This window comes from Dromiciops gliroides, chromosome 5 (genome assembly GCF_019393635.1).
Source record: "Dromiciops gliroides isolate mDroGli1 chromosome 5, mDroGli1.pri, whole genome shotgun sequence".
Classification (NCBI taxonomy): Eukaryota; Metazoa; Chordata; class Mammalia; order Microbiotheria; family Microbiotheriidae; genus Dromiciops; species Dromiciops gliroides.
The window spans coordinates 214,187,848-214,213,247 of NC_057865.1; the positions used below are offsets into that span (position 1 = coordinate 214,187,848).

The 25,400-nt window shown below is 37.5% G+C and overlaps 1 protein-coding gene across 1 annotated transcript in view; it reads right to left on the minus strand.

The window, feature by feature from the left end:
- Positions 1-25,400, minus strand: part of SENP1 (SUMO specific peptidase 1) — a 64,838-nt gene that overhangs the window by 5,018 nt on the left and 34,420 nt on the right. Inside the window, 10 exon segments of the mRNA XM_043965980.1 lie at positions 420-504; positions 2,956-2,992; positions 2,995-3,034; positions 4,162-4,365; positions 18,523-18,654; positions 20,023-20,155; positions 20,157-20,176; positions 20,433-20,517; positions 21,624-21,662; positions 22,921-22,975. Of these exon segments, the coding sequence (XP_043821915.1) occupies positions 420-504; positions 2,956-2,992; positions 2,995-3,034; positions 4,162-4,365; positions 18,523-18,654; positions 20,023-20,155; positions 20,157-20,176; positions 20,433-20,517; positions 21,624-21,662; positions 22,921-22,975 (830 nt within the window).

The window sequence follows — 25,400 nt, forward strand, 5'->3', positions numbered from 1 at the left end:
ATCATCTTGTTCTGAATAAACCGGCTCCCCCTCCCCCAGAGAAAACAAAGAACTAAGGACAGAATGAGGCATTTCAGTCATGGCTGTGACTTTGTATTTTTTTTTTTAACTTGTAGCAGAGCTGAACTCCTTCTGCTTCCACAGCTCCCCTTAACCAGAATTTTAATTGGTACCAGCTCAGGCCACCTGACCCCTGAGAAGATCTAATCTGGCTTGAAATCCTTAATAACTCTTCTAATTGCTCTGACCTTGTTGGTGATCATCTTAGCAAAGGAGGTAGGGAGTTTGGGTGCCAGTGCCTGAAGGCAGAACTGTTAAGACTGAGACCAAGAACAGAAAGGAGGTTCTTCTAGGGAATTAAGCTAGAGGCCCCAATCTCAGGGTTTCCAGGATGCAACAACAGACAGGAAGCAACATACCTGGCTTTTCTTGCTGAAGAGAAGCCAACCATTGGTATCAAATTCTTTCCTTTTCTTGTCAAGGCTCTCTTGCTTTAGGTACTGCCTACAGGAGTTGAAATAGAATGATTAAAAGGAGAGACTGGGCTAAATCCAAGGTTCCTTCCAGCTTTAAAATTTAATGATTTAAATATGAGCTACAGAGAATTCTAATCATAGTTCTCTATTTTCCAAATAGTTCTGTTGTCTATACATTAACTGAACTGAGCGGAACCAAGACCTTTCAAATTGCACAAGATGCTTAAGAACCAAACTTTTATCCTTTGTGTGACCAAAGATAGAGATGAGTCAGATATGATCTTCCCTTTCTCATTAGCATTCAGGAATAAATTGCTACTTCTTTTTAATTAGTGTGGTAAGACCTACGTTTCTAGAAGTCTCTAGGTGGTCAATGGCATTGATTAGTATAGTTCTATACATTCTATTACTAAGTTTGATTATCTCATGAGACAAATGAACTCTGAAGTCTAACTTACCTCAGGTAACAGGAAAACAAAGGGAATGTTATAACATGGAGGAAAGGAACCCTAAACCATTCAGATTCAAAAGACCAAAGAACATTGAATGTAGATGCTGATGTTCCCTCAAACACTCTAACCTCCCTATTCTGTACCTACTCACCTCCCATGATCTGTTGCTGCACTCTGCCTTTAGTCACACTCTTGGCCTTGTCATTATCCACAACTGTACCACTTCTATGACCAAGAACTATGAAATCCCTTTATTCTAATCATAACCTGTTCTCTTAATGCTTCACCCCTACAATCCCTCCACTCCTCAGGACCCTCTTTGACCATACCCCTGCACAGGCTTCACTTTTCTCTCTTCCCAAGCTATACTTAATTAGTCCAACACTTTCCCCAACTCTTGAATCCCTTGTGCCCCTGTCCTGTCACTGATTATTCTTTACAAACCCCAATCCCCGATCACTCCTATAAGCTCCCTATTCACAACAGAGATAGAGGAAGTCATATAACCATGCTTACTAGGTCCACTACTAATTTGTAATTGGTTTCTACTCTATTCCTCATAGCAATTTGCCAAACTCTCCTCTAATTCCCACACCAATCCCTCTACCCACCTTCACAACTGAGGACATTGCTTCAGGTCATCCACTGAGAAAACTGAGGCCATTTTGCCATGAGTTCCCTCTTCTCCTCTTTTTCTACATCTCAAAACCCCGTGACTACATCCTCCATTCTTTCCTCCCTTACTCCTTTATCTCTGATGAAAAGGTGGCCTTTCTCTTCACAAAGGTCAACCCTTTACATTATCCCTTCTCTTCCTGTATTCTTCAGCAAACTGCTCCTACAGTTTTCCCCTCTCTTCCTTTTATCTTTAATCGCTTATCTACTTGTTCCTTCTCTGCTGCCTGTAAACATACCTGTCTCCTGCATCCTTAAAAATCTTTCAGTAGAGCCGAGCATTCTCTGAATCATCCTCTTTCACAACCAAATTCCTAGAAAAACCTGTCTACACTTTCTTTCCTATACCTCTCAACCTTATGTAATCTACCTCATGAACTCATCACTCAATTTAAACCAACTTAAACACCAACTTTGACATGGAGCATTTCCTGATCTTTCCCAGCTTATAGTGCTTCCTGAATTTTACCCCCACACCCTGCAAATTATTGTTACCTAGTCTGTACAGACCTAGATATAAACTTGCCTCCTCTCACAAGACTATACATTCCTTGAGAGCAGGAACTATTTCATTTTTGTCTTTGTATCCTCAGCCCCTAGCAGAGTGTCTGGAACATAGCAGATGCTTAATATAAGTTAGGAGCCCTAAAATCATTTCTGATTTTAATAGTTTCTGAGTTGGAACTTTGAAGCAGTTATTTCCTTATTTCTCCCCATCCAGCTAAATTTTTAATATAATTGTTATGACATTTTACTTATATATGCCTGTTTTGGGGGAATGGAATCTGTCATTTCATTGGTATAGTGAAATACCCAATGAGACTCTCTCATCAGGTGTGATAGGGGCATCTGCTCTTCAAATCAGCTTAGGGAAGTTGCCTAGAATACTGACAGTTTAAATGATCAGCCCAGGAACTAATACGTATCTGAGGTGGAACTTGAACTCAGGTCTTCCTGACCCTGAATCTAGGTCTCATCTACGATGCCACTCCACATTTTATTTTTATACACAAACACACATGTATTCAAATATACACACACATATATATAATCTCGCTCTGTTCTTTTTCTTCCATTTCACTGTCAGTCCACTTTATGTGTGACATATATTAAAGTATTGTAAAATATATACAACATACATATATATACTTGTTATACATATTATATACTTATATATAAACATAGATACTTATTTTATATATGCTTATTTTGCACTCATATCATTACCCAATTTTTTGGTGAAAAATAAGTTTACCAGACACATTCTCCCCATTTTCCAATATTCAGAGCTGGAAAATACCATTCATGCAACCTGATATCTAATTAATCTCTGTTCATAGCTCCCTACTTACAGCAAGATCCTGCAGGCTTCACTGTTTATTCCACCATTGAATCATAATAGGTGATATACTTCTTCCTGAAGTCTATTACCTAGGAGTTAAGAAAAGAACAAAAGTGAACAAAACAGGCTTTCTGAACTTCCACTACCCAGGCACTTTGTGGGTAACCAGCTGGGAGACACTGTATTCGTGTCTGAGTGATAGAAGGCATCGAAAGTCCAAGGTGAAGCCTGAGCATCTGTGCCTCATAAAGCATTGGACCTCAATTTTTTCAATTATACAAACATGGATCAATGAGAAAAAAAAAGCAACCTGACAAAAGTATTACTGAGATCACTGTGACTAACAGGATAATCATGTGATAGTAATGTGACTAATTGTGCTAGTGATTAATGGTGATACCCCACACTTAGCACAGTGCCTGGCACCTAGTAGGTGCTTAATAAATGTCTGCTGATTGATTGATTGATACTGGGTCCCGTTCTTTTATTATGGAAATCCCTATGGCCCTTTACTCCTCTATTGCCACCATGACACCTTCTTTGATGTTCTCTACATCAAGAATATTTCTGTTCACAGAACTCATGGCATTTTCTCTCTCTTAAACACTTACCACATTTTATCTTATATTATGGTTATATGAGTATGTGTCTTACTTTCCTTAGCAGATTGGAAGTTCTGAGAGCAGGTGCTATATTATTTGTCTTTGTGTTTCCTTGAGCACTAAATATACTGTTTTGATACTGTATGTGGTTAATAACTTTAAAAAATATAAAAGTGAACAGTGAGCTATGAAAGGTTTAACTTTCCAACTTTTATAAAATAAATTTGGACAATTCCACAAATGTGCTGAACTATTTATATGACTAATATTTCGTTATATAAAGCATTAAATCAGTAGGCTTGCAAGGTGAAGTATGATCACAGATTCTGGCAGGAAATAATAGTCCTGAGAAGTCTTCTTGGTCCTCCCTTTATCCTGCATCTCACCTAGCTGCTCTCTTCCCCTTTGTTGTTAATCCCCACCAAAGAAAATTCTAGTTTTCTTCCAAGCTGTCTAGTGTCACCTAATCCAGACAGGAAGTTCTTCCTTCTCTCCAATCTGTAACCCTTCTCCTATCGGTCATTCTAATTTCTTCCTTGTCCCAAGTGAAGATGAAGAATCACTGTTCATTCTTCATGTCCATGTTTCTTTTAAAATTCATCAAAGATTCTCACCGCTAGACACCAATGTACTCCCAGGTGAATAGGGACCAAAAGAATGTCCACAGAGAATACATCCACTTTCTTTGTCCACCGTTTCACTGCCTGATACCCAGCCGTTTTTAATTTGGTAAAAAAAAAGGTATTAAATGCATGGACACTTGGCATTCCCTTCTCTTTACTTCGTTCCATTATCATATTCATATAGAAATTGATGATCTAGGGAAGAAAGAGAGTTTGTATAAATATTATGTTGGTTTTAAACAGTTATGCTATATATAGAAAAAACAATTCTGTACTAAAAACTGTAATATGCTTCCCCAATCAATTCAGTCTGAATGCCAATGCCCTTGTTCTGTAAAGATATGCAGGGGTTCCTCACACTCTTTACCAATTTCTGACCAAGAGGATGAAGGGTAGTGAGTGGCCACATGGAACATACAGGAAGGATGGTGTGTGTGTGTGTGTGTGTGTGTGTGTGTGTGTGTGTGTGTGAGAGAGAGAGAGAGAGAGAGAGAGAGAGAGAGAGAGAGAGAGAGAGAGAGAGACTGAGAAAATGGACAAATTACAGTGCTAGAAGACAGGTTGGGAAGAGTGAATGAAGAAAGGGGATGAATGGGATATAGAAGTTAAGAAGTGTGGGGCAGCTAGGTGGCGCAGTGGATAGAGCACCGGCCCTGGAGTCAAGAGTACCTGAGTTCAAATCCGGCCTCAGACACTTAACATTTACTAGCTGTGTGACCCTGGCAAGTCACTTAACCCCAACTTGCCTCACTTAAAAAAAAAAAAAAAGAGAGAGAAGTGGAGAAAGTTGGTAGGGGCGCAAAAAGAGAAGAGGGACATGGATTAATCAGGCACATTAACAGTCACTTTAATCGAGGTGGGGCTGGTGCTGACCAATTAAAACCAATCTTCAATATGTCTTAAGCTCATGCTTATTAAAGAATGATCCCTAATGAGGTCAAGATCAAAGGCTCAATTCTGCCAAAGACAAACTCTGCTCCATGGTTGCAGCCACCCTCAGTTTTGTCAACCACCTTTCAAAAGTTCATAAGGAGAACTAGGTGAAAATGTGGATGTCGTGGTGTAAGTCCATCAACAATACTGAAAAACCAGTTCAAAGCACATGATGGTGACATCATTAATGACAACTCTATATAGGAAAAACCAAAACATGGCATAGAAATAATTTCTCTTCAAGTCTGAAATGAAAAACATTAGTACATAACTAAGCGCTGCTCAAAGTCTCCAGTAAGCCTGCTTATAAGCTTTCCCCCATTTTTTCTGATCCTGTTCATGTGCTCAATATCAAGTTGGGGTAGAAGAGGTAGGAAAACCTATCTGGGGGAGATATATGACTCCTTCAGTGAAGGAAGCAATGTTCCCCTCACAGTGTACACATATCCCACTATTCCCTGTGAATCCAGAACTCCCTTGTACAGAAGCTTCAAGGTGATAGTGTGGAAGGCTGCTGCATGCTGCTTATGGCCAGCTCAGGGCAGGCCAGTGTCTGCCAAAAGCCGAGGAATGAATGGGCTGCCTGACCCGCAGCTGGAAATATGACTAAGAAAAAAAGGGACATTTTCAGAATGCTTTTTGGGGAATGGGAAAACATCCCCACCCTTTGACAAATATTTACACACCAGGATGCCAAAGCAGTGAGCTACTGCCCTTTAAGCCAACAGTAGGCGACTATATACTGGGCAGGCAGAAGGAATGTTGCCAGGAACACACCGGAACACGGCTAGAGAAAAGCAATACAGATGCAGATGGGATGGGCAGTAGCTGGCAAACCGCAATGGTGGGTGGGTACTGTAGGAAAAATGGGCTGGGCAAGGACATCACACCCGCCCATAGACTAAGAAAGGTCTAGCAGTGATGGGCCCAGAAGGCCCCAAGGCTACAACCTTGTGTAGTGCTTAATAGAGTTTTAGTAGTGACGGGAATAATTAAAATGGTCTGTGTCTCCCTAAGACTTTGCACAGAGTCTGGATTGTCAATATCTAGCCCTGGAGGTGATGCTACTATAGGTCTCTTCTCTATTCCTAGTGAAAGGATTACTGATAAAGGAGGGTCTGTCAAGGAAGCACCTGTCCATAAATAGAGAAAATATCACACTGCCCCAAGAGACTAAATAAATCCCTCTTCCCACTCAAGTTTTTGTGGTTTTTTTAATGTGACATTAATAAAGTAGCTAGAAGCCAAATAGAAGTAAATACTATTTAGATAATATGACAATATAAGGTATTATATAATAATGAATGCCTGTTTACAAAATGGTGGAGAAAAGTATTGAGAATGGAAGTGGCAAGGGAACCCCCAAAGCAACATTATCATGACACTGTAAAAGATGACTAAAAATACAAGCCTTATTAATATTGCAGGTCACTCTTCTTCAAAGTGCCAGTTTTCTTCAGGGTAATAATCCTAAAAATATTTAATGCCTGATGTATAAGCAGGATGGAGGGTGGCCTACAAGAGGGGGGAAGTGTTGTGAAAATAAGGGCCAATGTTGGATCACCTCCTAGCAAACCCACACACAGTGTAAAGTGTAAAGTTAATGCTCCCCGCTGAAACATCAGTAAGATTTTCTGTGGTTCATCTGCTGTTTCTGTAGCTTATTATATATATATATATATATCTCCCTCTGCCCTCTGAATAATATAGTCTTGACTGAGGTAGGGACAACCATAAACACTGCAAACTAAGAATAAGAATAAGATAAGAATATGGGAAAACTGAAAAGCAGGTTAGCAGAATTTAGGTTTCAACAAACATTTTATACCATATAACAAAATAAGATCATAATAGATACATGACCTGAATATTAAAGCTTGTGTATATTATGAAAAAATTAGAAAAGAACCAGATCAGGTACCCTTCATGTATAAAGGAACAAAAAAGTTTTTCAATATTAAGTCAATAATGAAAAAAAAAAAAGCAGTAATAAAGAAGGAATAGTACTTACTGACCTAAAACCATATTGTAAAGCAGTAATCAACAAAACCATTTGATACTGGTTAAAAAACTGGAAAAGTAAATCAGTGGAAGAGACTAGAATTAAATGAAGTCAAATTAATTAACCCAGACTTCAATAAAAATAAGATCATAAACTACTTGGGAAATGACAACCTATTTGACCTAATTTCTCTGAGGAAATGAGAAAGTAGTTTCTCTCTCTCATACACACACACACACACACACACACACCCCAAAGATGCTTAAACTGTGGGCCGCAAAATATTTGGCAACAGTAAAAGACTATGCATACCTATTTTATATACCTATATACTCGAGGTCAAAATTTCTTGGGCAAAAAGGGGTCACAAGTGGAAAAAGTTTAAGAAGCCCTGATTTAGACCAATATCTTAGACCATAGAAGTTCCAAATAAATAGGTACTCAACTCAGAGAGAAAAGGTCATATCATTTTTTTAATTTGTAGAAAAAGTCATAATTTAACAAATTATGGCTATGGGATAATTTTAACCAAACAAGGGATAGAGGCAATCAAAAAAGATAAAATACATAATATCAATTACAGGGAAATTAAAAAGGATTTTATAGTAAAAAAACTAACTTAACTAAGATAAGGGAAGCATATCCTTGATAAGGATACAATGTCTAAGATATATAGGTAACTAACAAATATATGGGGTCAAATTATGTAAACACATTGGTCTAAAAACAATTACAAACTAATAACAATCATATGAAAGAATGCTCCAAATCACTAATAAAAGAAAAGTAAATCAAAAACCAACCTGAGGACTTCACCTAACACATAGCAAAATGACAGAGATTAGAATGGGAATGGTCTGTTTTGAAGGAGTTGTGGGAAAACAGGCCCACTGTATATTCTTGGTGAAGCTGTGAACTTGTTTGACCATTTGGAAAAGAAGTTTAGAACTGTGCAATAAAGTAACTAAATGTCTAAATCCTCTGACCCAGATTCTGGGCCTCAGCATCCACCCCCACGTAGCATTTTTGTGGTAGCAAAGATAGATGCCCTTCATTTGAGAAACAGCTAAACAGTGGTGCATGAATATAATGGAATATAAGTTGTTAATAAGAACTGACAACTATGACAAGAACAGAGAAGCAAGGAAAGATTTACATGAACTGATGCAGAGTAAAGTAAGAAAAGCAAGAAAATAATATACATAATGATAACAAAAAACACAAATGGAAAGAACTGAAAATGAATGTTAATATTATTAACATTCACTGAAAGTGAATGTTACAAATTACAAAGAACAAGCATGGCCTCAACAAAAATATATTAGAAGATACTTCCCTCAACTCCTCTGCAGAGATGGGAGGTCCACCATTGAGGAATATTGCATATATTTTCAGAGTAAGAAATTATTTTTTGTTAGATAGGATGGCTCTCTGGGAGAGGGATGCAGGAAATATAGGGATAAATTTAGGTGATATAAAAACAAAAGATATCAATGTTTTTTCTTAAAAAAGAAAAATAAGAACTATTTATGCAAATCACTAATAATAAGAGATATAAAAACCAAAACGACCCTGAGGTTTCATATCACAACCAGCAATTTGTCAATAATGACAAAACCTAGGAAGAGTCAGTGTTGGAAGAGTTGCAGAAGGACAGACTCAACAATAAAACATTGTTGAAGTTGTGAATTGTAAAACACCCTGGAAAGTAATTTGCAATTATGCTAAGAAAGTCACCCTATGGAGATCAGTGATGAAGAAAGGTCTCATATACACCAAAATATTTTAAAAACTGAAAACAAAGTAGAAACCCATCGAGGAGTGTTGAAAACAAACTGTAGAAATTAAGAAACTAAGACTATGAGGGAAACAGAAAAGCATGGGACAATTTGTATGAACTGACACAATGTGAAACAGAATGGGGGAAACAATATACAAAACTATTACAATATCATGCTCACAGTGTATAAGATAACTGAAAGTACAAGCCTATTAATACAATATTGCACTATAATTTTCTTGGAGGTAGTAATTTTCTTCAGGGTAATAATCCTAAAAATACTAAATGTTTGATGGGGTCGGGGGAATAAAGTAAATAAAGGTCAGTGTTAGATCAACTCCTGTTAAACCCACATATGGTGTAAGAACCAGAAAACAATATAAACAATTATTAGAATGTACTTGGGAAGAGTATCAATGAAACAATTAAAATTGAGTATTATGAAATTAGTTAGTAAGCTCATTTCCAAAGAAGATATGAGAATGTACTTCCCTTCCTTCTCTGAAGAGATGGGGACCATGAGTAAAGAACATTGAATACAATGTTGGGCTCAAAAAGCATTGGTTAGCTTTGTTGAACTGCTTTTCTCCATTTTGTATTCCTTGTTATAAGTGGACCTTGGGGAGGGAGAGTAGGGATATACTGGAAATGTTAATGGAATAAAAATGAAAAATATCAATAAAAATGAAAGATATCAACAAAATTTTTCAAAATAAGATCTCTTCCTATACCTACAGAAAGGAAGTATTGTTGTCAATATGGTTAGTCTGAGGCACAAGTAATAAAACAAATAAATATCACACACCAAATACACATATTCTTCTTTCTTTTTACATCTTCAATAAAAGATCTCGGGAAAAATATGCAGTTTGACCTATAGACTATTCTTAGTTTGAAAGGGTGAACAATAGAGGTAAAGTCTGAGAAAGATTGAGAGTATAGAGCTCTCTCGGGATGCATTGTCGTCTATGATGCTTTTAAAGTGCCCGTGTCAATGATTTAGTTATGTTTTCTACCACCAAGTTTTCTCCATTGAGAAGGCGGAGACTTAAGTCAGGACTTAATTACCCGTTGGGATCATGTCACACTTACTATCTCTTTTGTAGACACCTGGGAGAAAGCTTGGTGACCTTAATTTAGGCCACTCCTTGATGTAATTGAACACTATTATTGCAAAAGAACAAGTGGAGAGTCTGAAAACAAAGAGGATTCTATAAACTCATAGACAAGAAATGAAGATGAAGAAAAATTAATGGGCAATAAGCCTAGGATGAAAGGGAAGCTTTCTTTTACTCCTCCTTTTGGGAAGATGGGTCCATGTTCCCAATGTAAAAAACCTTTCTTCATACTTGAGTCTTCCAAGCCCCCAATGACTTCTAGTTTGCTTTGTCTTTTTAAGAAATGATATCACTTGCAGGATGTGCTCTTTTTTCCATCTTTCCTGGACTTGTGTTCTTTTCCATTTCCTTGTTGGTTCTGGCCACTGGTACCCAAGAAGATACCCAACTTACTTTTACAGTGTTGATGGAGAACACCAGTTTGTCTATGCAGTCCTGTCTAGGATGATGGGGTTTGTTATGGTGGCTTGTTTCTTTGTGATTTTAATAGTAGTCAAACTAAAACTCAAAAAAAGCCTCTATCTTTTTTTTTTAATTTTGACATCTTTTACTTTTATATGATTTTTCATTTCCTAATAACTCTTTCCAGGGGGCAGCTAGGTGGCAGCAGTGGATAAAGCACCAACCCTGGATTCAGGAGGTCCTGAATTCAAATCCAGCCTCAAACACTTAATACTTTACTAGCTGTGTGACCCTGGGCAATTTGCCTCACCAAAAAAAAAAAAATAGATTAATGCCTTTCCAACCCCCTAATAACTCTTTCCACTTTCCCCTAACCCCATCTTTCCCTGTAAACCCTAATAACAAAGAATAAAAAAAGAGAAAAAAAAAAGTTTGGCAAAACTAACCAACACTACTAAGCTTGACACATGCATGTCCTACACCACAGTATCCCAATTTTGCAAAAAGGGGAAGAGCATAACCTCATTTCTCTCTTCTTTGGAGCTAAGCTTGGTCATTATGTTTCCACAGCATTCAGTTTCACGGATTCTTTCGGTTGTTACTCTTCCATTCACACTGCTGTAGTTATTGTGTACAATGCTCTCCTGGCTCTGCTCATCCTTATACTGCATCAGTTCATATGACTTTTCCCATGCTTTTAATACTCTTCACTGTAATCCTGTTTTATAGTACAGGAATATTATATTACGTTCATGTACACCATTGGTTTAGCCATTCCCTAATCAATGGGCATCACTTTGGTTACTAATTCTACTAAAATTCTAACTGCTATTCTACTAAAAAAAGAGTACTGGTATATTTTGGCAAAAAGCCACTCTTTAAAAAGAGAACTCTCAAAATAAAATATTTTTAAAAAAAAGGGGGGGCAGCTAGGTGGTGCAGTGGATAGAGCAATTGGCCCTGGATTCAGGAGGACCTAGTTTCAAATCTCGCCTCAGGCACTTAACACTTACTAGCTGTGACCCTGGGCAAGGTCACTTAACCCCAATTGCCTCACCAAAAATTAAAATAATTAAAAAGAGAACTCTCAGTATTTTTCCTATCATATAGTGACTGAATGACCATTATCACTTGCAGTTCTCCTGCCTTGCTGATTGATCAATTCTCTTATACAGTTTACTTAGAAGTAAAATATTTTTATATCTTAAAATGGTTGTTTCCTCCATCCTCTTCATTTATTTTCTCCGTCCCCTTCCCTTTGAATGAATGAAGAAGCATTTAAGTGCTTTACTATATGCCTAGCATGGTACTTAATGCTGGGTTATAAAAACAAAGACAGTTGGTTTTGTAACTATAATGTAATATAAGGTCTTGATGACAGTCCTGCCCTCAATAAACCTTACATTCTAATAGAGGGAAACAAAACATATAGGGGTGTATGCAGATAGGTGATATCAATATTGATTTGATTAGTTTCAAGAACTAGAAAGGGTAAGGGTTGGAGGATATGGAAAGTACATAAACTTGATGGTAAGGGTAACTAGGAGATGGAGGAAGAAGGCAGCAGAATATGGCTGGAAGAGCCAGTCTGATATATGGGCTAGATATGAGGCATTTAACTAGTCATAAGCTGGATCCAAGATGGGAGGTCAGAGCTAAAGAGATTAAGTTTCCCAAGCTATAGTGTCTGTTTCTAGAATTGACTGACTACTAAAAAGATGTCAGCGGAGTTAAAGTAAAGCAAGTTTGGGAAAAGACTTCTAAAGGCCCTAGGAAGCATTGTATTCCTAAGAAAGGGAGAAGAACAGTTCTTCTACTTTAAGAACAGATTTAAGAATTAAATCCTTCCATTTCAACCTCAATTTTTTTTTTTTTTGGTGGGGCAATGGGGGTTAAGTGACTTGCCAGGGTCACACAGCTAGTAAGTGTCAAGTGTCTGAGGCCGGATTTGAACTCAGTACTCCTGAATCCAGGGCCAGTGCTTTATCCACTGTGCTATCTAGCCGCCCCCTCAATTTTTTTTCATTCACAAAGTCAAAGTATCACAAACTTAAAGCTGTGGCTTGAAGATGATCAAGTCCCACCCTTGTTCACCTTCCCAAGAATAAAGTGACACCCCAAGAAGTCAAGGGACCTGGCCAAGTTCACACAAGCAGCAAGTAGCAGAGCTGAGATGTAAATCAGAGATGCTTACTACTACTACTTTTGCTCTGCAAAAAGGTTATCTGTCCACCAATAATAATAATATAATTAGTAGCTAACATTTATGGATCACTTTAAGGGTTTATAAAGCTTTTTATATGTGTTATCCCCCCAACTTTCTTGGGGATGTAGGTACTAGGATTATTATGCTTATATTTACAGCTGAAGAAACTGAGGCTGAGAAAGGTTAAGTGATTTGCTCATGGTTACACAATTAGTGAGTGTCTAAGGTATGAATTCAGGTGTTCTTGACTCTCACCTAGCACTCTGCCCACAAATAGCTCCTTTGATTAAATTCAAATCAAATATACCAAAGTATCAGGAATATACAAGCACAGAGGGGTCAGGAGAGAGCTCTGCATTGCCCTGACATACATAACTAGCATACCATAAGATTGTTCTCTAATGAAATGTAAAAAAACCTGTCATATCTAGCCTTCTGCTATAGTTTCAAAGGACTTCAACATTTGCACTCTAATTACTTCTGAGGTGACCCTTATTATTAGTGATAATCCAGGGTTCCCTTTAGGAACCATTAAGAAACCATTCAGGGAAGATTAGCTTTTGGGACAGTGTAACTTATGATCTACTTCAGGACCACCACAGTGAAGATCTCTTTATTTCATATGTAATTACAGTAGTGAGCCCACTAGTAGGAATTCAACAAACATCAGAGTGACAATTCTCTTAAAGTGACCTGGCTTCTCTTTTCTCCTTCTGCACACTTGGAAAGTGCTTCCCCACAACAAGAAACAAAACAAACAAAACTCCAAGAGTTTTCAGTCAATTTCCACCCCTAAATGAAAAACCTTTGCTTAGTGAAGAAGCCTAGTGTTTTGCAGGTTATTTTCCTTCTTGATTTCCTTTATTTTTTAAAATAAGGTTTAAAAAAATTTTCTTAAATTATTTTTGATGCCTTTTGTTGTCACATCATAATAATTTCTCAATATATCTTCACCCCCTCTGCTTACCAGGCTAACCAACCCCTGTAACAAAGATTAGAAAAGCAGTTCAGTAAACTGAACATATTGACCATGTCTGATGGCAATACACAACATTCCACACCTATAATACTCCACACTTCTACAATGAAGGGAGAAACGTGCATTTTTTCTCAACTCTCTTCAGGGACTCACACTTGGCCATTATAATTACATGGTATTAAGTTTGGGATTCTTGTTTTCTCCAGGCATGTTACTGTGGTCCTGTATACTGTTTTTCTTGATCATGCTTATTTTACTTTATATCAATTCATAAGTCTTTCACTGCTCTGAATTCTTCATATTTGTCATTTCTTCTGAGCAGTCTTACTTCCATCATATTAATAAGCTATAATTTGTTTATCCATTTTCCAATCAATGGACACATACTTTGTTCTCCAATTCTTTGACACCCACAAAAAGTGCTATGAATATTTAGTATAGATTGGAGACTTCTGTCTTTGACCTTTGGCGCATTTGTTTAGCACATCTCTTGGCCAAAGGTATGGCCTCTTAGTGACTCCTCAGCATAATTTCAAATTGCTTTCAGAAAACTTGGCCAAATAGCATATCAGTGTGCCCTGTCTTCCTTGAAGCCCTTCTACTCTGATTATTTCCATATTTTTCCATCTTTGCTAACTTTGCCAGTTGAGAGGTGAAGCCTCAGAGTTGTTTGAATTTGTACTTCTCTTATCATTACCTTGCTTGATTTCCTTAGCACCACTTAGTTTGAATTGTTGCCCATTGAGAGAACTAAGATTATTCCACGTCCATATCCAATGCCAAGGCTGCCACTACTCTATAATTTCTGAGTCACTCCCAGGCACCAAAGAGAAATCAGGCATTAGGATTCTATAACTGATTCTGCCACCAGATATTCACGCCACCTCTGGTAAAGGATATTGCTTGGCTTCCCAATCAATGATAGAATGGGAACTACTTCCACTGCAGCACAGGGATGCTTTGAAGCTCAGTAGCTGGTGAAGTCAACAGCTGTGATCAACTTCAAGAGATGAGATTGCAAAGCAGACATTTAATTTGCTCCAGTCAGCTAGGGCTCAAGAATTGTTAAACATCTAACTGTACATGTTCTAGATGTAATCTTCCCAACTTGTGCTGCTTGTGAGATAGCCTTTTCCCATGGTTTCTCCTTGTTTGGGAAAGTAAGAAATGCAGTATTCAAAACCTTCAATGCTTTCTTGTTCTGACTCATCTTGGCAAACATTGGTTATTATTATTTCAGATCCATAAATTAGAACCAGAAAAGAAAATGCACCCAGTTGCCACCAAAAACAACAACAACAACTAACAACAACAAAAAACAACATCCCACCAAAACCCAGTAGATGGTAAATAGAAGTTAGATCACTCCAGGAGAGAAGTTAGATTGGAGAGAAGAATCCTTTAACCATTCTGGCTTTTCTGGTAAAAATGAAATGACCATGAGTGTACTGGGCTATATAGAGAAATAAAGTACCCATTGCTATCTGAATTTGCCTTGGCAAGTGGTGTTCTTCCACTTAAGTGCCTGAATTACTTCTATCAATTTTTTAATATAGATGATGTTTCACAAACCAACTTGGGTACTCTGGAAAGCAGATTTACCCTGTACAAAGAGGAGGCAGAATGTCCAGCCTGCTCCAACACAAAAGCCACAGGAGTCCAAGGGACTTGCTCATATTTTTGCTTTGCTCTTTGAGTAGTGGCCTGCTCCTCTTTTAAGGGAGTCACCCAGAGATGGAGTGGTCCAATGGCTTTTTGCACAAATGGAGTAAAAAAAGAGAGTTCTGATTTCCACTCCTGATTTAATGAATGACTTTTGGCACAACAGCTTCTCAGGTGCAAAGTTTGAATTTCTGTGAGTTCCGCACAGCACCAGAGGGAGCCTTCCCTTCTCCTTCCTGGGTCTCAGTTCTCCCATCTGTAAATGGGGAGAATAATACCTGTCAGCCACTTCTTCTGATGAAGAAAGACCTATAAATCACTGAAAGGTACATTTTTTAAAAGGTTATGAATTTTTTGTTAATAGAAATACCTGTTTGAAGGGAACGAGAAAGGGGAAATTTCAGAAAGAAATAAAGAGACCATAATTTAGAAATGAAGTGATGTATTTCAAAGTGGGTAAAGAAATGCCAAGTGATAACTGTTAGTTCCTTCACATAATGTCTACTGTATGAGGATGAGATGTGTGGCTCTGTGCTGGTAGCCTCCATAGAGTACTCATCGTGGGCATTTGTACCTATCTTCAGGGCTGACAATGCTCTTTAAAACTATTCAGAAGACAGGTGTTTCCTCCATTGTAAAAGCTCCAAACTCTCTTCTACACATCTATGGCAAAGTGTGTTAACCATTCCAGGCAGATGAGCTGGGAAGTAGACAAGGCAACTTACCTTCTCCCTCTAAGTGTTTGCCAATTTTCCATTCTCCTCCACTACATAATGCCCTGCCATGAACTTCCCTGACCCCTTTTCTATGAGTGTGAAGAACCAAGACTCTCAAGAATACAAGAAATGAAAGGAACTCTTAAAATGCTTCTTCAGTAAGGACTTTCATTGAAAAAGTAAATAGCAAGAACTGAATTCATGTGCCACTCACTGCTGCCCCCTGGAAGGCTCTTTCCAAGTATGACAAAAAAACTACAATCTTTGGTCCTGTTAGCCAGTTTACTCAAACACTAGTAAAGAAAGAGGGAGCAAATAACTAAATAAATAAATGGAATCAAATCCGTGTCTTCAAGCCAAAGCTTTCAGATTAATGAGGCAGCTGATTATCTTTGGGTTCTCATCTTTCCCAATGATATGGTCAGGCTTATTTAAAGAAATAGATTATTGCTATCTTTTGATTTTAAATCATCTATATTTTCCAATGTATCTCTTCTCCCATCTTTTATAATAGCAGGTCTTAATACATGGTCTGGGGAACCCTTGGGGGTCTCCAAGACACTTTTAGGGGGTCCATGAGGTCCATTATGTTCATATTAATCCATAGATGTTTTAATTTCCAATGCAGTAAATATTAATAGATATAACCCATATAAACTAAAGGTCTTGGGGGGGTCCTCTATAATTTTAAAGAGTGTGAAGAGGTGTGAAGAGTGAGAATAGCTGCTTTAAAACAAAGAATAAAAGTGGGAAAAAAGCAGTTCAACAAAACTAATAAATTGAAAAAACTGGAAATTATATGTGATGTTCTATACCCCTAGTCCACCACCTGTGAAAGAATTAGGGAAAAGTCAGGCTAATTTCTTACTTTTACACTGCTTGGCCCAAAGTCCTAATGCTACTATGCAGAGTTTATATAAACAAGACTAGCATCCCCAGAATTAGGAGAGTATCAAATTTCTTTACCTTGCTCTGAATCAAAATACCAAAATGAGAGAGTAATGTGCCACCAATACACATTTTGCAAACTGACCTGTGGCAAAATAGAAAATAGAACTAGTCTGACTGATATGGTCCAGATGGTGCCCAAAGTGGTGGGCACAGGATACCATGCTATGCAAACAAAGCTCCAGGACTCTATTGGCTTGAGACAAGATTCAAATTCAAGAATCTGATACTTGTCTGAAGGTTCTTGAAAAAGGCAGGATCTGGTTATCTACCATATTCAGTGATACAAAACTCTAAAAACATTCAACTGATTTGGAATTCCACATCGGGACTCCAGATCCTGAGACTTTGGACATCTCTGACCCTAAATCATCCAAGTAAGCTTAAGAACTGGATAATCAGGAACAGATGTCCAACCCAGCTCTCTTCTTTGGCTTTAAAATAATCTTCTCCAAATAAGGCAGACCCCTAGTTGCTTAGGGGAAAGATAAAAAATGAGATTGGGAGGTATACTAATTCACCTGAAGTTCTAAGCTCCAGTGAGAAAAGTCCTAGACAAATGTGAATCTTCCTTGTTAACAACATGAGATAGCGCAGTACACCAATTTCAAAAGAATTCTACAATGCCTTTTAGGTTAGACATCAACTGTTTTCAGCAGTAACGGACACAGCCTGAAAGCCCTATCACCTGACACATCTGACTGTAACTGGCCATGAATCCCTAAACAAATTCATCAGGTTATATTTGCTAGACTGTTTCCTCTTGTCAAGTAACCACATCAGGAAGGCTGGTCCACAGTGGGTCTTAGAATAGGGCAGAAAGCATGTTCAAATGGTACATAATCTCAGAACACAAACCAATAATCCTCTTATGCTATTTAAGGAGCACATCTCTGATACCTAGAATACTCAACAACTGATTTCTATCAAGGCTCTGGCAAAGTCAATTCTGACCTCGTGTAAAAATGAGAAGAGTTTTCTCCAGGTCAAAATTCTGAGTTAAAGTGGCAAACTTGGGCCTCTTCCTAAGGGATTTAAGTGAGCACTTGTGTCTGACTTCTAGCACTTTACTCACCTCCCTTCAGGGACAAAAGGAGGAAATAAAACCAAAAATCAGAAGCTGATTTATACAGGAAAATAAAATTTTTGCTTATAAAGTAGAAATGCCTGATGGTAGTAGAGGAAACACAGTGGCTCAAGCGATGCCTGCTCAAAAGATGATAGCTGAAACTAGAAGAGGTTTTAGAAAACTGATCATAGTCAAGAATGGGAACAACTATAGGCAGAAAGGGGAGGAGAAAGGATATCTTGATGAGTTCAATCCGGCCCCTGTCACTTACTAGCTGTGTGGACTCAGGGCAAGTCACTTAACTTCTGTCTGCCTCAGTTTCTTTCTCTGTATAATAGGGATAATAATAAGCACCTACATCTCCTAGAGTTGTTGTGAGGACTTAAATGACACTAATATTTGTCAAGTGTTTCACACAGTGTTCAGCACATTATGGGCAGTTGGTAAATGTTCCTTCTCCCAATTTCTACCAAGAGGGGAAAAACAAAGCTTACTTTTGGCCACAAGGGTCTAACATTGAAGCAGATGAGCAATTACCTCGTCATTGAGCCAGTTCAGGTTGTTGAGAGTCTGAATGTCCTTTCGGGTGATAGTTAGGCGGAATGCTTCACTGAGAATCTCGTCCTGGTTGCCATTACGGAACACATTCTTTATTTCTTTCTCCATTTCCTAAAGAACCAAAGGGTGTTAGCAAAGAAATGTCATTCTTTGCAGCCAGAAGACAATCTCCACTGATCCTTATGTCTCCACCAACACCAGTAGGCTATAATCTTTACTGAGATGCAAAGGAATATTTTCTCATCCTTCTCATCCAGGTTTTTGCTCCTGTTCCTTCCCAGTCCTTTACTTTTACTGTGCAATTCAGTAAGGGGCCTCCTTACTGTTCTTGAAACAAGACAGTTCCAACATCTCCCAACACCAGGAATTTCCCCTGGCTGTCCCCTATGTCTAGAAGGCTCTCCCTCTTCATTTCTGCCCTCTGGTTTCCTTCAAGTCCTAGCTAAAACCTCTATTGTACAAGGAGCCTTTTCCAATGTCCCTTAATTCTAGTGCCTTCCCTCAACTGATTATTCCCTATTTATCCTATATAGAGCTTCTTTTGCTAAATTGATTTTTCCCTTCCTATTTTCTGTTTTTGTATCTTTTTAAGGGGAAGGTTTTCTGGGAAGGGAAGGTAGTACATCTTAGGGTAAGGGATGAGGTACATTCAAATGGTACACATTCTTAGGGCAAACAAGTTATTGTCTTATGCTGCTTAAAGAAGCATATTTCTGAAACCTAGAATACTCAGCAATGGATACCCACTGAGGCCTTAAATGAATGTTTAACTTGAAGGCACATGGCAAAATGAATTTCAACTAAGTGTCAAAATAAGAAGAGATTCTCAGGATCAAATTTCCATTAAGGTTATTTGGAAGTTAACATGACATAAAAACAAAAGTGTGACTTAGTAAAAATAGATACTAATATTTATAAAGAGTGTTTCGGGGCAGCTAGGTGGCACAGTGGATGGAGCACCGGCCCTGGAGTCAGGAGTACCTGAGTTCAAATGTGGACTCAGACACCTAACACTTACTAGCTGTGTGACCCTGAGCAAGTCACTTAACCCCAATTGCCTCACTAAAAAAAAAAAAAAAGAGTGTTTCAATGAAGTTCTTCAAAGAAATCAGGGTTCCATCATTAATCTTCAATATTCTCTAATATAAAGTCAAACTCTATAGCAACATTTTACAGTAAGAGCAGTGAAAATGAAATACTAGAAACACTTCTTTTTGCTCTCTGAGAACATGATCAGAAATATCCCTTGTGACAAAATGAATCAAATTTTCTCTGGCCAGATTTTAAATTCACAGAGTTCTAAGCAAAGAACTACTGGGGGAAAAAACAAATAAACAAAAAACCAAATGTTGGAAACTATCATTTACATGTAACTGGAAAATAATAAAATACTTTTTTCAAATAAATAGATAGATAGATAGATAAATTAATGAATGAATAGATAAATAAAGAAATAAATATCCCTTGAATATAACCCACCTCTGTGATTTCAGGAAACTCATCTTCACCATCAGTCACTCTGCCAGGCTCTTTCCCTTCTTCTTGGGTAACTGTGACAGGGATCTCCTTTTCAAGAGGTACTCGAAGATGCAGATCTATTGAATCATGTACGAAAGCTCTTGTCTTGCAGTCTCTGAAAGAGAGACCTTCAGAATCAGGGTTTGGTACAGTAACTGTACTTAGGCCTGCTATGTCTGAGTGGTACAAGTTGGACAGAAAAAGAAAAACTATTCTACTTTGTTTTTTCTCAGCTGCTGAAATATTTGATGGACTTAAGAGACAATGCACCATCTAAGGTGTTACAACAGACTCTATCCCAAATCCAAATGCCTTTAAGTCTCAGCTTTCCTGGGCTGATAGTAGTTCATGGGCTTGTCTAACCCCTTTACCTGGTTTTGAAGCTGTAATGCCAGAGCTTTCTGTTCTTCAATTTTACGTAATCTCTCCCGTGCTCGAGAATCATAAACGCTGGTTCTATGAATTGGAAAAAAGATGGTGCAAATAGTGACATCTCTTTAGCACTGAACACATTTCAGATGCATATTAAGAATGAAATATGAAGTATGTGAATTTACATATAATTCCTCCTTTATCAATATGATTCTAGGTGCCCAGGGCCAAGAAGCAGCCAAGAAAATTGTTTAAAATACTTTTGGCCCTGGATTCAGGAGGACCTGAGTTCAAATCCAGTCTCAGACACTTGACACTTACTAGCTGTGTGAGCCTGGGCAAGTCACTTAACCCTCATTGCCCTGACCAAAAAAACAAAACAAAACAAAACAATCTTTCCTTTCTAGTAGTCTCACTGGTTTTCCTTTTCTTTTTTTTTTCTTTTTGTGGGCAATGAGGGTTAAGTGACTTGCCCAGGGTCACACAGCTAGTAAGTGTCAAGTGTCTGAGGCCAAATGTGAACTCAGGTCCTCCTGAATGCAGGGCTGGTGCTTTATCCACTGTGCCACCTAGCTGCCCCAATCTCATTGGTTTTCACCACAATTTGTATTTGTGGAAAAAAATTTGAGTGTACAAGCTATGGTAAAGTATATTGGGTTTTTTTCCTCCAAGAAACCACAGAGGGTGGTGAAGAACAGCAAAGAACATTAGTAAAAGTGGGAAGGCTGGTAGCAGACTGGAGAAATAACTAGGTATAGAGTCTCTAAAGCCCGGGTTTCTGGAGCATGAACTAGTCCTGGTATAAAATTCTGAAAAAACCCATTTGGCATATCTGTTTTAGAAACAGAGTGCTAAATATTCTAGCAGTTTTGCCAGTATACTCTGGATCTCTAAAATGTTAGAACATTATATTTACCAATGTGAAAACTAAGAGAACATTTATTTTCCATTTCTAAATAATGACTAACACTGAAATACTTTTCCAATTGAACTTGGCTTCAACTATTATTTTATATCTAACAAAACTAAGAACTTAAAATGCTTTAATTCCAGTAGAATTTTTAAAAAACCAACTGACAGTATAATTGAATAATTCTTATTGACTAACCAGATGACTGGCTTGCTACTTGGATAAAAAAGTGGATAGAAGGAAAAAAAAAGGAAAAACATTCCAAAAATAAGTAACTTACAATTCTTTGATCCACAGCTCTGCCTGGAAGAAGGAAGGACTAGAGAAGAGGAAAAGAAAATGTGATAAATGAAGTAGGCTTATGGGAAGGTAGAAAGTTTCACTAAGTAACCAAGACTTTAAAACTGAACCAAACATGATCACTTGGAAACAAAGTAAAAGACATTTAGATCAAATTAAATAATTATAATTGGGCAGAAAGGTGATAGGGAGCATGGACTAGTGATTAGAGAGCTGGTCTCAGAATCAGGAAGTCCTGGGTTCAAGTCCTGCCCCAACACACACTGGCTTTGTGATCCTGGGTGAGTCATCTAACCTTTTAGTGCTCCTAGGCAATTCTCGGAAATCATAAGTCACAGAGAAGATACTGATCTGCATTGGTCAAGAAAGTTCCTTAACAGTAAGGCCTCCAACACCAATGAAATCATAGGTCTTAAAAAAGACAGCTGCAATTGGGCATCAAAGGAAAACAGTCACATACAGTAAAGTATACACATAATAATAAAATCAAGAGACACGGGCCAAAGTTTGGCAAAGAAATAAAAGTTAGCACTATCCCAAAGGGCCAGAGGAGAGACCAACGTAATATGAGAAAGCATATCCCAGTCCAAGATAAATAAATTGAATTGGAGCTATTATTCTCTTCCCCACATGGTTCAAAGTAAATGAGTTTTTCACCATTTCTTACAAATATAGTTAGTCAAATGCATTTATATTCTCTTAAAAATATATGCACCCACAGGCTCTTGAAAGCCCATCTGATGCTCTTAGGAAGAATAGTTCTCAAGGAAAGGAAAGGAAAAACAAATAGATTGAGAAATGAAAGTGATATAAAAAACAAAATACAACAATATAAAATTTAAGTAAAATTAAAAGGACAAGGAAAAAAATCCCATTTGAATTAAAACTTACCTAACCCAATCAGCTACTTACCGAAAACCACAAGGTTCCACATATATCCAATATGACATAGTAAGTACAGAAACAGGGTAGCAACTTAGCTCCATGCCTATGGGAGTGAAGGCCAATCCTATCCCAATAATCCCTAGCTTCATAGGAGCTATTTTAGAAGAACAAAACCTCAGTATAGAACTATGTATATTTACTAATTGTGTTAAACAGTGAATCTCCTAGTCTTCCAAAATATTATTAGCCTAATAGCTAACAGAAAATTCTACTTCATACTCCTTATGCCCTCATGCCAACCAAGGGAGTCTTCATTGGACAGGGATCCCTGTTGGTTTACTATCTATACTTGTGCTAATGAGAGCAAGAACATGGACCTTTCCAAAGTTTACCTGTGAGTGGGAGCTCTGGAATCTTTCACCTTGAGTAAAATAACAGAGTCTGATCCTAGACAAAAACAAAGAGCACTCAATTAATAAGAATTAATAATTACTTATAGAATTATTAGTAATAATCAATGTAGCACTTTGCTACATTTTTTAATCAGCTACAATGCAAGCTCCCATTCTTGGTTATATTCCAGTCCCACAAAGAGAACAGTCAGATGAAACTGTGATGAGTTAGAAGGGCTAATGAATTCATAAAGAGATGAGAATCAGATCCAATGCCAGAAAATATTATCTTTCCAGCTGAAAAATCATACAGCATAAATTGCCATGATGAAATACAATGACATCAGTTTATCAGTTTGCTCTTTCACGATTTTGCCTTAATTTCTCTCTTCCTACTAAGATGGCATAGAGGCAGGCTCTGATCTTGTGGGCCTGGATAATGTAGTAGGAGAAACAAACATTAAGAAGCAAATCCTAAAAACATCCTTCGCACAAAAGGAGCAAAGCAGAGATGTTCCCTTTTCCCCGTTGTTATTTAACATGGTTCTACAAATGCTAGTGATAGCAATCAGAGAAAAAAGTTAAAAGTATAAACACTGGTAAAGAAACAAAAGTATACCCACTAGCTGAAGACATGTTTTACTTAAAAAGCCCCAGAGAATTAGCAAAGAAATTAAAACAAGTGATGGTTCAATAAAGGAGGAGAATAAAGAATAACTATACACATAAAACCCTAGCATCTCTAGACAGAAATCAAAACAACTCTGAGGTCTAATCTCATACCCAGTAAAATAGTAAAGACAACAAAACCTGAACATAGTCGATGTTGAAAGGGCTGAAGATGTTAAACAGGCTGATGTATTCTAGAAAGCAATTTTGAATTGTGCTAAGAAAGTCGCTAAGATATCCATATCATTAACCCAAAGATCCTACCGTTAGGAATATACTGCAAGAAAAAGAGAGAAAGAGAGGTCCTACATGCAACAAAAAAAAGTAACAACTTTATGGTATCAAAAAAACTGGAAACAAAGCAGATGCTCATTGATTGGGGAATAGATAAACAAACTGTGGCTACAGAAACATAAGGGAATATTATTTTTGCCATAAGAAACAATGAATATGAAGAATTCAGAGAAGTACAGAAAGAGATATGAATTTATGCACAGTAAAGAAAGCAGAACCAGGAAAAGAATATACACAATGACTAAAATAATATAAGACAAAAGAACAAAAAATCTGAAGCTGTATAATTATAATGACCATGGTTGGCCCACAAAAAGAGATAAGAATATGTCCTTCCCACTCTTCTTTGAAGAGATGGAAGAGTATAACCGTGGAATAGTACACATACTGATATGGTTGATGTACTAGTTTTGCTGAATTTCTTTTCTTTTCTTTTTTTTTTTGTGAGGCAATTGGGGTTAAGTGACTTGCCCAGGGTCACACAGCTAGTAAGTGTTAAGTGTCTGAGGCCGGATTTGAACTCAGGTACTCCTGAATCCGGGGCCAGTGCTTTATCCACTGCACCATCTAGCTGCCCCAATTTCTTTTCTTTTAAAAAATTTTTTTAAAGTATTGTAAATTTGAAAAACATCAACAAACATGATCTCTTCTACATATAAACAGAAAAAGAGAGTTGCATATGAAACTCTGGGTCTCCATCACATAGAACTTAGGGTTTTTTTAAAGCATAAGTTTAAAATGGAAGTTCCAAAACCATCTTACTTATCCATGTTCCCTTCTGAACTTCCTCTTGCTCTCTTCTGCAAATTTCTACATTTTTCAGTGGTATTCTTTTCTTTCTTTCTTTTTTTGACATCACTATCATTACCACTCATAGCTCTCTCTCCAACAAAAAAAAATGAAAATCACTTGTTGTAACTCATAAATATAATCAAACAAAACAAATCCACATATTGGCCCTGTGTGAAAATGTTTGTCTCATTCTACACCTAGACCATCACTTTCCACCCTGAGGTGGGACATGTGATTCTTTTTTGGAATATTTCCTTTTCTTTTTTTTGCGGGACAATGAAGGTTAAGTGACTTGCCCAGGGTCACACAGCTAGTAAGTGTCAAGTGTCTGAGGCTGGCTTTGCACTCGGGTCCTCCTGAATCCAGGACCGGTGCTTTATCCACTGGGCCACCTAGCTGCCCCAACACATGGCTCTTTTTAAAAAAATTTTTTGTTAAAAGAGATGACTTGATAGGTAGGAAAGGAGAGAGGGATGTATTTGGAAATTAATGTAATGTAAAAACATCCAATTCATTTAACTTATACCTTACAGTAGACAAGCACTTTCAAGATGACATTACACAAAAATTTTAATTTCAAAGAATTTTTTTTTAAGTGGTAGGTGGATAAGAAATAGGTGATTAGAAATAAAAACATAAAGGGGAAATCCTGTATTCTGCTGCAAGTACCATCATGTGCTTCAATTACCAAAAATATTCAATGTATAAATATCATGAATAGAAAA